At 44.9% G+C, this 15296-nt stretch overlaps 1 protein-coding gene across 1 annotated transcript; it reads left to right on the forward strand.

The window, feature by feature from the left end:
* The first annotated feature begins 940 nt into the window (after window positions 1-940).
* Window positions 941-8414, forward strand: ca4a (carbonic anhydrase 4a). The gene is made up of 8 exons (XM_086160383.1): window positions 941-1166; window positions 3662-3706; window positions 4975-5139; window positions 5220-5365; window positions 6212-6304; window positions 6411-6477; window positions 6571-6734; window positions 6813-8414. Exons 1-8 carry the CDS (start codon window positions 1103-1105, stop codon window positions 6990-6992), a joined length of 924 nt encoding a protein of 307 aa, XP_086016509.1. The 5' UTR covers window positions 941-1102; the 3' UTR covers window positions 6993-8414.
* The last annotated feature ends 6882 nt before the right edge of the window (window positions 8415-15296 follow it).

A 15296-nucleotide genomic window follows, 5' to 3' on the forward strand; every position in this document is an offset into this window, starting at 1 on the left:
GTCATGTAATGAATATGATACAGTATCAGGAAAAACAAATTCAATCCTTAAATGCTTCCCGCTCGACCTGGGTGATTAAAATTTAAGAATAAATCGATAAATATGTGTCTACTGGTATTAAATTCCTTCAGTCTCTATGAGGATTCGGTTGCTGTACTTGGATACTTCTCACATAGGGACTCGCTGGCGCCCCCTAGTGGCGAGATGGGTACATGACACCCAGTGGAACTCGAACTGGCACCAGATTCTGATATTTTGGAGGGCGAAATGGGAAAACTTCAGAATCCCTCGTGTTTGCGCTTTTGAGTGCATGAAAAAAAGTTAGTAATTATAAAATATTAAAATTTTTCCACCCTGTATCCCTCAGGCGATTTCTGCAGCATCATAAGGCCGTAATAACCGCAGACGAATGAGGAAAAACATTATTAGCTGCAATATAATACCACTATACTAGTTTTGGTAGATAGTAGATGGTATAACTCATAATTTGTATCAGTAGACTGAAGGCGAGGTTCTTGGGTCTCAATTAAGACTAGAGGTTTGTGACGTCTCAAACCCGGATGATTCAAGTGAGTGTGTGTGTGTGTGTGTATGTGTGTGTGTTGAGAGGGGGCGTCAAGGAAAGACCAGCAGTCCTTCTGCAGGAAGAGGACAATTAAAGAGTGGGGGTGGATGTGTGTGTGTTTTGGTGGGGGTTACCTGCGGATCAATCATCCATGATTAACTTCACTTCATCAACACCCCCACACACACACCTCCAAATCACCGGAAAGTGTCAATTGTCGCATGTGCCCCCCCCCCTCACACACACACATCACCACCCTCCATCAGCTTCCTTCATTCTTTCTTTCTGTTTTTTTTTTCTTATCAGAGGCGATGCCTGGAGGAGGAGGGGCCACTCTCTTCTTTTCCTGCCGGGGCCACGGTGATAGATAAGTAGAAGACCCCCTGCAAGAATGCGATCACATTGCGAGGAAAAAAAAGCCGCACACGCACACACTCTCAGTCACACACACACACACACAGGGAGATTCATACACACACACACACCAGCCGGTTGTTGTCGCCTTGTCCTCCCATCAGCACACAGACACCGTCCGAGATGCAGCAGCTCGTCGCGGCCGCTTTCCTGGCTTCCTGCTGGAGCCTCTGCTGGGGAGCTGGAGGTGAGTCCCAAACACACACACACACACACACACACACACACACACACACACTTAAACACACACACCTGGAGGGGATGGGGTGTATGCAAACATCCGGGCTGGGGAAAAGGTTTTTTCTCCTTTTTTTTTTTTTTCAATTTATTATCTTATTTTTGGAAAGAACGATGCATCACCTTGCAGGGAATCGGGTAAAATCGAAGAGGTTGTTCACTGCAGCTTTCGGTCGAGCCGGGTGACTTGATAACGTCCATGTCCCGGGAAATAGAAGGCGCCCCGGCGCTCCGGTGTGCGCCCGTCCGTCCGTGTCTGCAACGCACCTGCGCGCAAACCGGAGGACGGAGAGAGAGAAAGAGAGAGGGAGAAAGAGAGAGAGAGAGGGATACCGGATGATTCTGCAGGCAGATCTCTATCTCTCTCTCTCTCTCTCTCTCTCTCTCTCTTTCTCTCTCTCTCCCTCCAGTGCACCTGCTCCGGTCCATGCCCGTGCGTCCCCGGTGTTAACAGGGGCGTAAAGACCGATCCCCCTAAAAAAAAAAAAGCAAATTCCCAACAAAAAGATATAATGTTGATTTTGCAACAAAAACGCGCTTCGTTTTTCAAACTTATTCATATCGTGTCTCTATTTTCTCCCTCCCTCCTCCCGCCAATAATAATAATAATAATAATAATCCTTTCCCACTCTATTCGCTTGCACCCGTTTTTTCCTAATTCAAATTCTCGGCGTGGTTACAACCGAGAATCAGCATTTCCACTTTAAGCCCATCGCACCGAAAACAGCTAAATAATCGACCCCAAACTCCGAAGGCAGATGACAGCGTGACTGTCCATCGATGGTTTAGAATAAACGGGGGGAGCTCGTTTTTCCGATTTTTGGTGGGGTTCCTGAATGTCTCTCGGCGTTTCTCACGTCCGCGTGAAAAGACGGTATACGGGACGGGAAAAATCTGTCGGTTCCGAGCGCAGTGGCGTAAAACAACATCTTTTTCAATTTTTCTCCTCCGCTCCTGATAGATATCCCTCTATCTGAGTGAAAAGGTAGAAGAAGAAAAAGAGAAATATCACCCCCGCTGAGAGCCGTTTTGTTTCTCTCAATGCGCGACGGAGCCCAAAAAGCCGAGCTGTGATTGGTCGAAATTTGTGCGGACAGAGCTCTGATTGGCTGCGAGGCGAGCGAGACGCCGCGGGGCAGGAAATCGCAAATATCTCGGATCGGGAGCAAAAATGTCAGACTTGTTTGCCGTTCAGTGATCGATCGCTGATAGGTTTTTATCGTTTCATGGATTCCCTTCCTCAGCGAAAGAAAGCACATCATCAGCACATTTAACGACGTGTTCGGTTTTATCAACCCGCTGATAAGATAGCGAGTAGAATGACGAGCGTCCTTTTGTTTTAGCTATTGTGAAAAATCCAAACCCTAAACTCTCCATCTATCTATCTATCTATCTATCTATCTATCTATCTATCTATCTATCTATCTATCTATCTATCTATCTATCTATCTATCTATCTGTTCATGTTATTGTTTTTGTCAGATTTCTTGAATGATAAAATGCATCGGTTGGATTCAAACTCCCTTTGTTTGCTGCAGTTTTTTTTTCTTCACTTTTTTTGTCTCGTCTAAGCCGTCGTTTCTGTGGCCCCCTGGAGCTCAGAGGCTCCGGAGATTCATTCAGCTGCACTTTTCTGCGTTTTTGTCATCGTCTCAAAGTGATTCTGAGTTAGATCCAGCCAGTCATCTGGCCCGGACCCGTCCGTTTTGTCTTTTCTCCCAGAGCAACGCCTCAGCGCCCGCTGGAGCATAATGATGGCAGGGGCTCAAAACACCCCAACGTTCAAAACCCCCTGTGAAGTTTATTTTCAGTCTCTAATCTCGTGTCAAAGTGCGGGGGGAAAAAACTCACATGGCAAAGAAACCAAGCGGTGACTTCCTTCAAGAACGCCCCGGAGTAGTCCTCATACAATTCTAATCCGCGAGGCAAGGAGGTATTTTTCAATGGCAATGTGTGTTTTTCATAAATATTTGACGTGCGAGATAGCGGCAGATATTTGTCCGGGGTGGAAACATGCAAACCGATTGTGAAATATTAATAACCCCGCCGACAAACATGTGAGAAAAGCAGGCCCGGCCGATGCAAAAGAATCGGCCCCTGTGTTTATTCTGATAGCACGGAAAGATAAAGCACGGGCGACAACTTTTTCGTGAATAGGAAAGACAATTCCTGTGCTGTAGGTGGGTTTTGTATGGCCGGGAATAGCAGCTGGCCTAAACCAACAGGAGAACAATTCACTGTTTGCGGTGAGAGAAAATACATAAATAAGCGGTTCTCGAAAACACACGTAATTGCGACGGAGAAACATCCCTTTGTGAGGATGATACCGGTGGGAGCGTGAAGTGTGTACGTGAGGCTTCCCTCGGTCGTTTGCAGTCGGCAACAGCGATAATAATAACGTTAATAATCTTGTGTAAACCGTGATATTGCGTCTCTGTGTTTCAGACTGGTGCTATCACTCCCAGTTCACCTGCAACCATCAGTGCAACAGTAAGTCCCGTTATGTAAGGACACTCAGCGCTGCGTGTGCAGGACTGTTATTTTGAAAGGATGGAATCACAATGCAAAGGCATGGTGATGCACATACTGACACAATCAATAAAAAGATAAATAATAGATAAAAATACTGTTAAAATGAAATGAAATAAATTACAGATAAAATAAAATAAAAATGGGAATATTAAAATATTGTATTTATTAAAAAATACTAAATACTATTAGAGAATATTAAAAAATACAAAAATAAAGAATATTATTATATGCTTTTATTTTGAAAGGATGGAATCACAATGCAAAGGCATGGTAGTGCACATACTGACACAATGAAAAGATAAATAATAAAAATGCTATAAAAAATGGTATAATTAATAGAGAAAATAAAAACGGGAATATTAAAATATTACATTTGTTTTAAAATACCAAAGAAATATTTATTAAAATATTATTTATTAAAAAATATTTAAATCAAAAATAAAAAATACTATTACATGCTTTTATTTTGAAAAGATGGAATCCCGACGCAAAGGCATGGTAGTGCACATACTGACATGATCAATAAAAAGATCAATAATAAATAAAAATACTGTAAAATGAAATACATTATAGATAGATTAAGATAAAAATGGGAATATTAAGAATACAAAAATAAAAAATGTTATTATATATTATTATTTTTAATTGAAATATTTCAATAGGAGAGTAAATTGGATATTTAGATAAACATAAATAAATAAAAAGTAATAGGATAATTTCCATACTTTGGAAAAATGTTTTAGATGAACTTTAACTAGATTAATCAATCAATGCATATGTAGCTCGCTGGTTAAAAACGATAAAATTGACTATTATGTCAGAGGTTTGTTAGTTTTTATAAAACCAAATCAGATTATTTCTCCAATATGTTTGTCAAAAATATATTTTAATCTACTATTGAATATGTGATTTTATGATATCCAAAAATAGAATACACATATTTTGTATATATTGTCAGAAATATTTCTTATTGTGTGGTGAGTAAGTTTATACTTAAGCAAAAAACTACATTTGGAAGGGTAAAATAGACACATGCCTGATTTTTTTATTTGTATTTTTTTAGATTCATCAGGTTCTAAAAATTAATAAAAAGTTGATTCAGGAAAAAAAAAAGTTTTTTTTTTTTTTTTCACTACAACTTTTCTCATAAATCTGAGATTATTATTCCCCGAACCCAGAAGGAAGGTTATTTCATCGTTGAGTAATCTCTCCCCCCGCCGTTGCAGCTCCGGACAAGTGGAACCACGTCCACGCCGATTGCGGCAAGCAGCGCCAGTCGCCCATCAACGTGGTGACCCGGAAGGCTCTGCTGGACGAGCGTCTGACACCCCTCAAGTTCTCCAACTACACACAGCTGTTCCAAGGAAGCGTCCACAACAACGGCCACTCCGGTGAGCTCGGGGCCCTCCGTCATCGCTTCTTCTGCGCGTGACCTCCTCTCACCCTGTGTGTGTGTGTGTTTGCCCTCCAGTTGTAGTCGGCATCCCTCCCTTCAGGACCATCGAAGGCGGGGGCCTCCCCGACACCTACAAGGCCGTGCAGTTTCACCTGCACTGGGGCCACAACGGGGGCCCGGGCTCGGAGCACACCATCGACGGGGAGCAGTTCCCCATGGAGGTACGTGTCCGAAAAAGCGGAATTAAAGGGACGGTACGAGCGGCGAATACACAGATCCGTCATTGCACTCACCAAAACAATCCCGACTATATGATATATTATCATAAATATAAACACATTTAAATAGCTGAGGTGAATCACTCGGATGGGTGTTAAAAGCAGAGGGAGAATCGTTTGAATCTAAAAGCGGAAAAATCTATTAATAGAACAAAACGAAAGATGCAGCTTCGGCAGCGGCTCGGAGCTCATCGAGCCCCGCTCACTCGACTGAGCAAAACAAAAAAAAAAAAAGGGTAACAAACGCACTGTTTCATCACGGCGGTCTGTCAGGAGCGTGATTCCACAGCGATTACTAATTCATGGTGATTTTTCGGGGAAGTTTTCCCCTCCTGCCGCTTCTCCGTGGCTTTGGTTATCTGTGCAGCTGCGAGACAGAACGGCGTGAAAAACCGCGGAAAACCGGTCTATGACGGGCCCATAATCCTCGGATTACCTGAAATTCGCAGAAAAGAAGTTTGTTAGAGAGAGATTCGAGGGTGAACTTCTCTTATGTGGGTTGTGGGTGAGAGGGTGAATGGTTGTATGTGTATATGTGGCCCTGTGATTGGTCCAGGGTGAACCCACCCCCATCCGACGGCAGCCGGGATAGGCTCCAGCTCCCCCCAGGACCCAGAGTACTTAAATGGTGCACATAATGAATGAATGAATATATGAATGAATGAATGACTACCGTCGTGAAATGAAAGTTGGTCCAGAGAGTTGTCAAAGCTTGAAACAGGGTCTGTACACAGCGCGCAGCTGCAAGGACATGAATAAAGCGGTGACTAAGTCGCGTCCCGTCCACAGATGCACATCGTTCACATGAAGCGCGGCTACGCTGATCTGACCACGGCGCTCTCAGACCCGGAGGGCGTGGCGGTCCTTGGATTCTTCTACGAGGTCAGATGTCACGCTTTTCAAAATTCCGGGACGGCCGGGGCGGGATCACGAGTCTGATTTCAAACAATCCCCTTGAATCTTTCCCTTTTTTTTTTCCCGTTTCCAGGAGTCCAGCAGCCCCAACCGAAAGTACGAGCCGTTCATTAAGGCCCTGGAAAGCATCAAAAACACGAGTAAGCGCTGATGTTTGTGCAAAAATCCCAAAACGCCGGAGAGAGCGGCGGCGATCTGACGTTACCTGTTTTCTTTGCCCTTCGTTGTTTTAGACAAAAGCACACCTCTTCCTCCAATGTCCCTGACGCAGCTGATCCCGTCCGAGCGGAACCTCACCGCCTTCTACCGGTACATGGGCTCCCTGACCACGCCGGGCTGCACCCAGAGCGTGGTCTGGACCCTGTTTGAGAACACCATCCCGCTCAGCAGGAACCAGGTAGGGTGGATTTACGCGGGGAACCTCGATTCGCAACAATGAAAGGGAAACTGATGCGGACCTGTATCCGTCCCCCAGCTGCAGGCCTTCTCCAGCCTAGAGTTCCAGGACGGGAAGCCCATGGTGGGGACCTTCAGGCCGGTGCAGCCCCTCAACGGGCGACGGGTGTTCCGGTCGGGAGGCACGGCGGTCCTGGTCAGCTCGGCCCTCCTGCTGGCCGCCCTCGCCGCGGCCCTGGGACTGTCCCGGCCCAACTAGAGCGAGGAACCCAGCTGCACTGCGACACCCATGAACACAATAAGCTCCGTATCATTTCCCCCGGTCGAACCCCCCCCAAGGTTTGCAACGTCTTCTCGCCGCATGGTTGCCGAGACGACCGACCACGTCGTAGTGCAGGCGCGCATGACTCACCCGGTGTCCCGTCCCGCCCCGCCCCTTACGACACAAATGAACGAGGCGTCGCGGGAACGCCTTCGAGGTGCTCGGAGGGTCGGACCCGCATCCGTGCATGCATTAGTGAATCAGTATATCAGCCTTACGATTGTGCCATAACGCCGGCGGCCGAGCGCTCGAGGTGATGGCTGATCACCAGAACTCTGCCCTGATACTTCACCGCATCCAAACACACTCAAACGTACATCCTCATGCACTTTACGGCACCATCAACCTTGTCCAATGTCAGTCAAATTTAGAACCCGCTGATGTCAGCGCCAGTCGCCGGTGGTTCTCACGACCCGGCCTCGTTCTCAACGGGGCACGAGAGGAGCGCCGAGCTATTAATAGCGGGACCGACTCACGAAAACAAGCTCCCGCTTTTTGAAGCAACACAGTCGGAGGAGGAGGGCGAGGAGCGCTGTGAGCGCGTCTGCCAGGTGTGGCCCCTCGCCGGCGGGCGGCTTCGGGAAGGTCAGAAAAAGGGGAGGTCGCGGAGTCGCCCGGCTCTGAGACGAAGGCGGTGACGCTCCGACAGAGCGAGCGAAGGACGGACGGACGGACGGAAGAGGGAGCGCCTCGAGGTCGGAGCCTCAAACCCGGCTCATTCAATCACCAACATCACACACAGACACACTCCTGTCACATGAACCGGCATGTGATTCCACCCTAGACCGGTTAGGGCTGCTCTCGGCCACGCTCACCCAGGTCGTCCCTTTTCTCTTTTTTTTTTTTTTTTTGACCCCGCACGACGCTCGGTTAACCGATGCGGAGAACAATGCGACCGTGTTCATGGCTTATGTCACAGGGTCCCGGATGCACTGAATGTTATCAACTGTGAAGTACAACCTACCGAGTTCTCACTCATTCATTCAGGAGGACCTCTTATGTATTCCAGTGAGAAGACCTGCGCGACGTTTCGCCGCGAGGTTCGTCGCGATGATCAAGCAAGGAAGCTGTACATTTTCCATCGTTTCATAAAGCATCGAGATATATTTCTATGCCGTGTCTTGTACACATGTATTTATGTACTGAATGTGTCTACTGATATGAGACGCACAGTTATTGTTATTTATGTATTGCCGGGCTCATATTGTACTGAATGAAATCATATATGAAGCATCGAGTTGTTCATGACCAATCGAGGTTTACGTTGTATGAGATTGTCAGCTTGTAATGCTCGAACGTGTTCTAGATTATATGGTGAATGTGTTCCAGTTGAACAATAAACTTACATGCCTATTTAGAGATGGTCGTGCTTGCTTTCATTTAAAATATCCGGAGCGTTTCGGCGGACGCCATTCGGCCGCGCGATCGTGTTTTCACTTCAGTACCGCGTTTTTAAATGTTCATTTACATCATTAGAGAGGTAATACCGGTCCTACTGGAACCCTGGAGTACCGCAGGGATCCATTCTTGAGCTCCCTGCAATGTTCTGTTAAAATGTTAGGACATGTCATTTAAATAAAATCCAGTTTCTATGCAGATGATACGTGGTCGTACCCTCTCCCTCGTACTAGTCTGTTCCCACTCCATGTTCAGTAACAGCAATGTCATTACATTTTCTTGCATTTTGAGTTGATTTTAAAATCTATTGGCGAATGCTTGTGCAGGGATTCCTTGGACAATTTATATTTCCACTTCTGAAGCGGAAAGTGGAACGGCTTTTTTCGTTCCTGACGCCTCCGGCTGGGGAGAAGATACATAAAGAATCATCGTTTGGGTAAATTCCAGTATTTCAGTCCTGAGTAGTTGGCACTCCCAAGAGGGTTCCTGGTTGGATTATCTGTGTGCTTGTGCTTTGCAATTTTTTGCCGGTGTGTGCATTGGTTTCCTCCGGGTCCTCCCGTCCTCCACCCCCCACAGTCCAGAAACAGGCAGTGGGTTCACCGGAGACCCTAGATTGGCCATACGTGCCGATGAGGCCGTGAATCGTTGTTTGTCTTTGAATGTGGCCGGTCCGGGTCGCACCTCGCCCAATGACGGCGAGGCAACTCTTGAGTGCGAGATAAGCGGTATAGATAATGAATGAATAATTTAATATCAGTTATTATTTTTGTATAATATTTGTGCCGTTCAGAGTATGGAACTTGTGATCAAGAAGCCCAACGTAAAAACAGGTGGTCCTCACTTATCGACGTACTCGGTTGACTCGGCTTTATGATGATATTAAAATACATGTGGAATGATTTAGCAGTGGAGTTGTGAGTATGTATTGTAAGCGCTTATAATAGGCCGATATGCATGCAAATATAAACATTAAAGAAAAAGAAAAGGTAAACTAAGAATAAGAATAAGAACAATTTTATTTATCCCGAAGGAAATTGTTGTGCCAGAGTTTCAAATAAAACATAACAATTATAAATAATAGTAGGAAGGAGGGAGATTAAGAAATACAAATAAAACCGTAAAGTGTCAAAGTCGACGCTATAAAGTGTTTTAAGGTCTTAAAAAGTAGGTTAGGGTAGCATGGTACCAATGACCTATATGTATGCTAAGACCGTACACTAGTACGACGGAAACGGCATTTATCTTAATGCCGAAATAGCTTTTTGACGGACCCCTCGAAATGTAACCCCGTCATTAAGTGAGGACCACCTGTGACGCCAGCGGTATATCATTATAGCCTGAATGCAAGTAGACTCCCAATTGTCCGGGGCAGAGCTTGTATTGTCTATTTTTTTGGTGCAAAATGGCCATTAGCGCGGACAACAAGGTTGCTGGCGGCGTTTTTTTTTTTCCACTCATTGTTCGTCAAAATACGTGACTAATACAGACCGATCGGGATGCCAGCGGCAAATACCTCCTCATTGTTTTCCCATGTCTGTGAGTGAACCGGTGCCAGCTGAGTCTTCGAAGTTACCTGGTAACTTCGGGCGTGTTCGGCACAACGGGGAAGCTCGGTGTAAACAGCCTCAAACGGAGGCTGTTGACTTGCACCCCCCGGCCAGTCGCGCATCCATGGCTCCCGATCCTCCGCTCAATGACCTTCTCTTGTCGTGACTAAGGACGCTTGTTTTTAGTCAGCGCCAAAACAAACCAGCGCAGCAGACAGATACACAAACAGCAATTCCAGCGACACGGCATAACGCGGCTTTCTTTTTCGCGAGTCGTCCAAGACAGATGGCAGGATCGTTTTTTTTTTTTTTTTTTTTGCTTTTTTTTTTTTATCCCCTTTCAAATGGTCCCACGGAGCGGCCCTTTTTTTTCTCGGTTTAAGGGAATCAAAGGGCGCATTGTTGGGGACGGGTGCGGGACAGCCGAGATGAAGGGGATAAACCGAAAGGCCGAATGAAACCCTTCTGTTGGTTCCCATTGCTTAGGCTTCCAGCAGCATCGCTCGGGCGTCAGGGGGGATTGGGGGATCAAGGCGTCCGGGGTACGGCCGCCTCCCTTTCAACAGAACGGCGCAGGCGTGACCTCAGTGACCCCTAAATCTCCCCTAAAATCGGCTTCATCCCTGGGGTCCGCCAGACAAAAGACAAAGAGCGTCGTTGTCCCCTCTGGAGAAAACCAGAAGGATTCTGGTGTTGAATGCGATCTCTGTCAGCCCAACAGGCGAGCCGGCTTACCGTATTTTGAGGAGCGCCTCATTCTAAGATGCAATATCAATAAACAGGTCTATTTCCATACATAAGGCGCATGATAAAACATACGTTTTATAAAGCGAAACAGAACAGTCAGTTCAGTCAAACTTTATTCATCTCATTCACTGGTTCAATAACCCACGGTTCAATTTTGTCCTCTAACTATGACCATCTCTCTTCGTTCCTTGGGAAACTCTATTTGGTCGTCTTTACTCGGCGCAGTCCATCTGCTTTGCTTCCTCCACTTTCGTACCATTGATTCATATATGTTGAATTCTTTCACGGCTTCTCCCGTCAGCTACTGCCCGACTGATCGCCTTGAGTTTGAAATCTCATAACAGGTGCCATTTTTGGGTTCCTCATACACACTAATGTACAGCAATATTATGTTTAAGCACAGTACGTGGCGGAGGTAAGCGTGCTACGTACCGTTCTCTGATTGGTTTATCGTTGCCAGCGATAGCAGACACCTGACGTTAGTGTGACGTTTGGACAACGTTGTATTCCAGCTCTAAATAATTAGTTAACTGACGTTATCTGACGTTGCAACCCGTATACAACAAAGGACCGACTTTAATACAACGTCCCGTTCGTCGCTTACCAAAGTCGCACTAAAACATTTTGACAGATGTTTGAGCGCAATGTACCTCGTAAAATTGGTTGGAGGTCAGTCAGCACAACAAGAATTGATACATAAGGCTGATTTTAAGTGCGTCTTATAGTCCGAAAAAAATTAAAAAATTAAAAAATTTGCACGATTGCGAGCACATCTTGGGGACGTCCAGATAAATTTGAACCGTGGACGCGGCATCGCCTGGTCATCATCCAATCCAACTTCCCTGCAATCCGATCAACACACCGCACTCGCTAACCTAGTTGTGCTATTCCTGGCGCGGCAGGGCGACGGCCAGAGGTGGAAAATAACCCCTCGCTTTGCCAGAATAGCGTGGCAGCGGCTTGCCAAGCACGGCGACGGGGCCTTCGCCGCTTTTGTTATTACAGGGGATAAGGATCTGGGGAAGCACTTGAAGAGGGCTAAACATCAATTTCCTCTTGGATTATTTTCAAGCGAGATAGAGCTGCGAGAGCAATGTCCGTTAAGGTTCGGCACACAATGGCCTTCGTTCAGGGAAATGACACACGCAAACTAACGGAACATTAACAGTTAATATGATTTTATGAAGTGACTTATCACAACACGACACCGTTACGGCCATTAGCGTAAGTTTCCTATCAGCGAGGGGAGATAGGACGTTAGTTTACACGGAGATTTGATAAATGGTGCAGAAGAACGTGAAGGCTTTTGATGTGACTGAGCGGGACAATGAGTGAATCGGCGGGCTTAAATAGCCCTTTCGGAAACGTCGCTCTCCTTCTCAAGGACACTTGAGCTTCAATTGCACGCGGGGTTGAAGGTCATCGCGGTTCGGGATTAAAAGCTCTTCACCTGAAGCCCCTCCCGGAGCACAGCTGGATCGCCTCCGAGTCCCGTCCGCGAGCTTCTCCCGCAAGCCAAAGTTCATCTTTGAATACATTACAGGAGCAGAAAGTCTGGGAAAGTAGTCCGGAATCCGGCCTGTCATTTAAAAGCGACTTATTTCCTGTTTCCCTCAATACTAAATTCGCAGGAACACATATTTAATGTCGCGTGCTGTGATTTGTTCTCTGCATTGACCCCCGTGCATTCTTCCCAGCATGACAATTTTGAGAAAACGTCCCATACGTCTACAGATTTCATCAACAGTCCTCCACGGTTGGGCATTTCATAGGATTTTGTTATTGTGCGTATTTAATACGGGTGTTAGACGTCAATTTTATTTTTTTGTGCGTGTGTGTATGTGTGTGTGTGTGTGTGTGTGTGTGTGTGCGTGTTATTATACCGGAATCACAATCAGAGAAACTTTATTTATCCTCAGGGGGCAATTGGAGGGCACACAGGGTAGCATAGTAACCTAGAGCAGATCCAACATCAATAAATGTATAAAATAAAATAATAAATATATCAAATAAAATAAATGTATAAAATAAAAGGTAAAATAAAAAAATTAAATAAATATACACTGCTCAAAAAAATAAAGGGTACACTAAAATAACACATCCTAGATCTCAATGAATGAAATATTTTTGTTAAATTCTTTGTTCTTTACATAGTTGAATGTGCTGACAACAAAATCACACAAAAATGATCAATGGAAATAAAATGTATAAACCCATGCAGGTCTTGTGATTATGATTGACTTGCACACGGACTTGCACATTGTGTTGTTTAAGTGTTCCCTTTTGAGTAGTATATAAAAAAAAAGTTGTAAAAAATGCAAGATAAAGGTTAGGTAAATATAAAATCTGTAAATAAACTGTATATCTGTGTAAACAGGCATCTTGACATAAGTTGTAGATGCATACATTTATTCATCTTGAATTTAGTTTGACTGCAGGTTATTTTAAGGATAACTTTTACACGTGCACACGCACGCACACGCACAGACATACGAGGAGATTTGATTTGTTTTGAAAATCAAGCAAATATACACAAACATGCATACAGATAAGCAACTCTTAGCACAAACACTTGGCATATGCACGTAGTGCACACACACACACACACACAAACACACACACACACACACACACACACACACACACATACATACACACACAGCTGAGGAAGTTTTAGCTGATAATTTTGAAAAGTAATCCCCTGTCTTCTTAATTCTGTTGCCTTAATCCATGAGTCCACTATAATGGAAATAAACCAAATGAGGAAATGTCCAAGTTCCATCAGAGCAGAGAGAAATTAAGTTTTACTTCCATGTTTAGCGACTTTTAATATTATTTTTTTTGTTCTGCTGTTTGGGCCAACAGACGAGGAAACTCATTTTAATGCACTGTAAGGATGGAGGATATATATATGTATATATCAGACCCAAACATTTCACGGAAACATCTCCTTATTGGGGGTTGGGAGGGGAGAAGTTCATCTGTATAACAGAGTAAATTATTTTTCATCCATGAAGTGCACGGCTGCACGTGTTCCTTAGAGCGATGGACCCCAAATCCCAGTCCCCCGGGCCGCTACGGGTCCGCGGATTATTTGACACGGGACCGCAAAGATAATCGAATGATTGGATCTTCTGGATCTTATTTTGAAAAACGATTGTTTCTCCTATTGCACTTAACTCTGTCACGCCGTTTCACACGCAGCTACAACACAAGGTAACCCTTGAAAAAGACAAACCAGTAACAAAAGTCGCCCAAAAGTAGCTTTTTCGGGAGAAAACGAGCAAACGGTGAAACCGCGGAAGTGCCTGCCAGCAAAAAAGAAAGCTGCATTTAAAAGAAAATATCAAGATTCCTACTCAAGTTACGCGTTCATCACAACAGGTGATACTCAAGCTCAGCACCCAATATGCATCAACTGCAGTGAACGGCTAGCTAATGAAGCTATGAAACCCCTTTATTTAATATTTAACATTTAATATTTAACATTTAACATTTAATATTTAATATTTAATATTTAATATTTAATATTTAATATTTAATATTTAATATTTAATATTTAATATTTAATATTTAATATTTAATATTCAATATCTAATATTTGTTTTTATTTATTATTTGTTATTTATTATTTATTATTTATTATTCTAGTGCAAAATTATTGAAATTGCCTAATATAAAGTGTAATTTTATTCAGGTTCAAAACCGTGAACTGACAAAAGTTGTTATTATTTGAACCCCTTTGCCGCTAGCCATTTTCGGTAACATTTACATGCATGCAACTGGTCCCCCGTACAGAAAGGTTGGGGGTAGCCGCCTTGGAGGGATTAAAAAGACGCTCTGCCCTCGCAACACGGATCGGTAAAACCGGTTCTACCCACCGACTCGGGCACGGAGACATAATCAGAAACCCAGAGGCGAGATAAGATAAGCGCGCGTAAACCTTATCGGTGTAAACGAAGCCGTTCGATATCTGTCCTTGGGGTAGGGGGGGAGAGGGGGGGTGAGATTGCATAAACCCAAATCAAACTTCACTTCTCCACGGACGTCATGGCACGGACGCGCGGGAGGGAACTTTGCGGTTGCGAGAAGCCGGTGGTTTTCGACCAACAGGAAGACGTGACCAGGACGGGCTGAAAGACAATCCCTGTCTGACAGAAAACAAAGGTGCCTGGAGCACCGGTGCGCACAATGAGCCGGAGGAAGACAGAATCAAGTCGGTCTATTTTTGACAACAATGTTGTTTGCGGCGGTGGCGGCGACGGTGGTGCAGGGGGCGGCTTTTAAACGATAAAAATCTACCCAAGTCTTATCACCCGAGTCACCTACGACGGGTTGCCTAAATTAAAAAAAAACAACCTGCAGAGGGTGGTGGTGGTGGTGGTGGGAGACGCCGATTGCGTCTTAATCCTGAGTGTGTCTCTGACTAAGGCCTTTAAAACTTCACGTGAATGGTTCGCTTTTTGGGAAAAGGTGACTGGAGAGGAGTGGGCCTGCAGGACATAGTATTTGATCTCACATCCTGCACGTATTAATAGTCGCTCAC

Source organism: Fistularia commersonii, chromosome 15, assembly GCF_037954325.1.
Source record: "Fistularia commersonii isolate RoL2024-O1a breed Wild chromosome 15, RoL_Fcom_v1.0, whole genome shotgun sequence".
Lineage (NCBI taxonomy): Eukaryota > Metazoa > Chordata > Actinopteri > Syngnathiformes > Fistulariidae > Fistularia > Fistularia commersonii.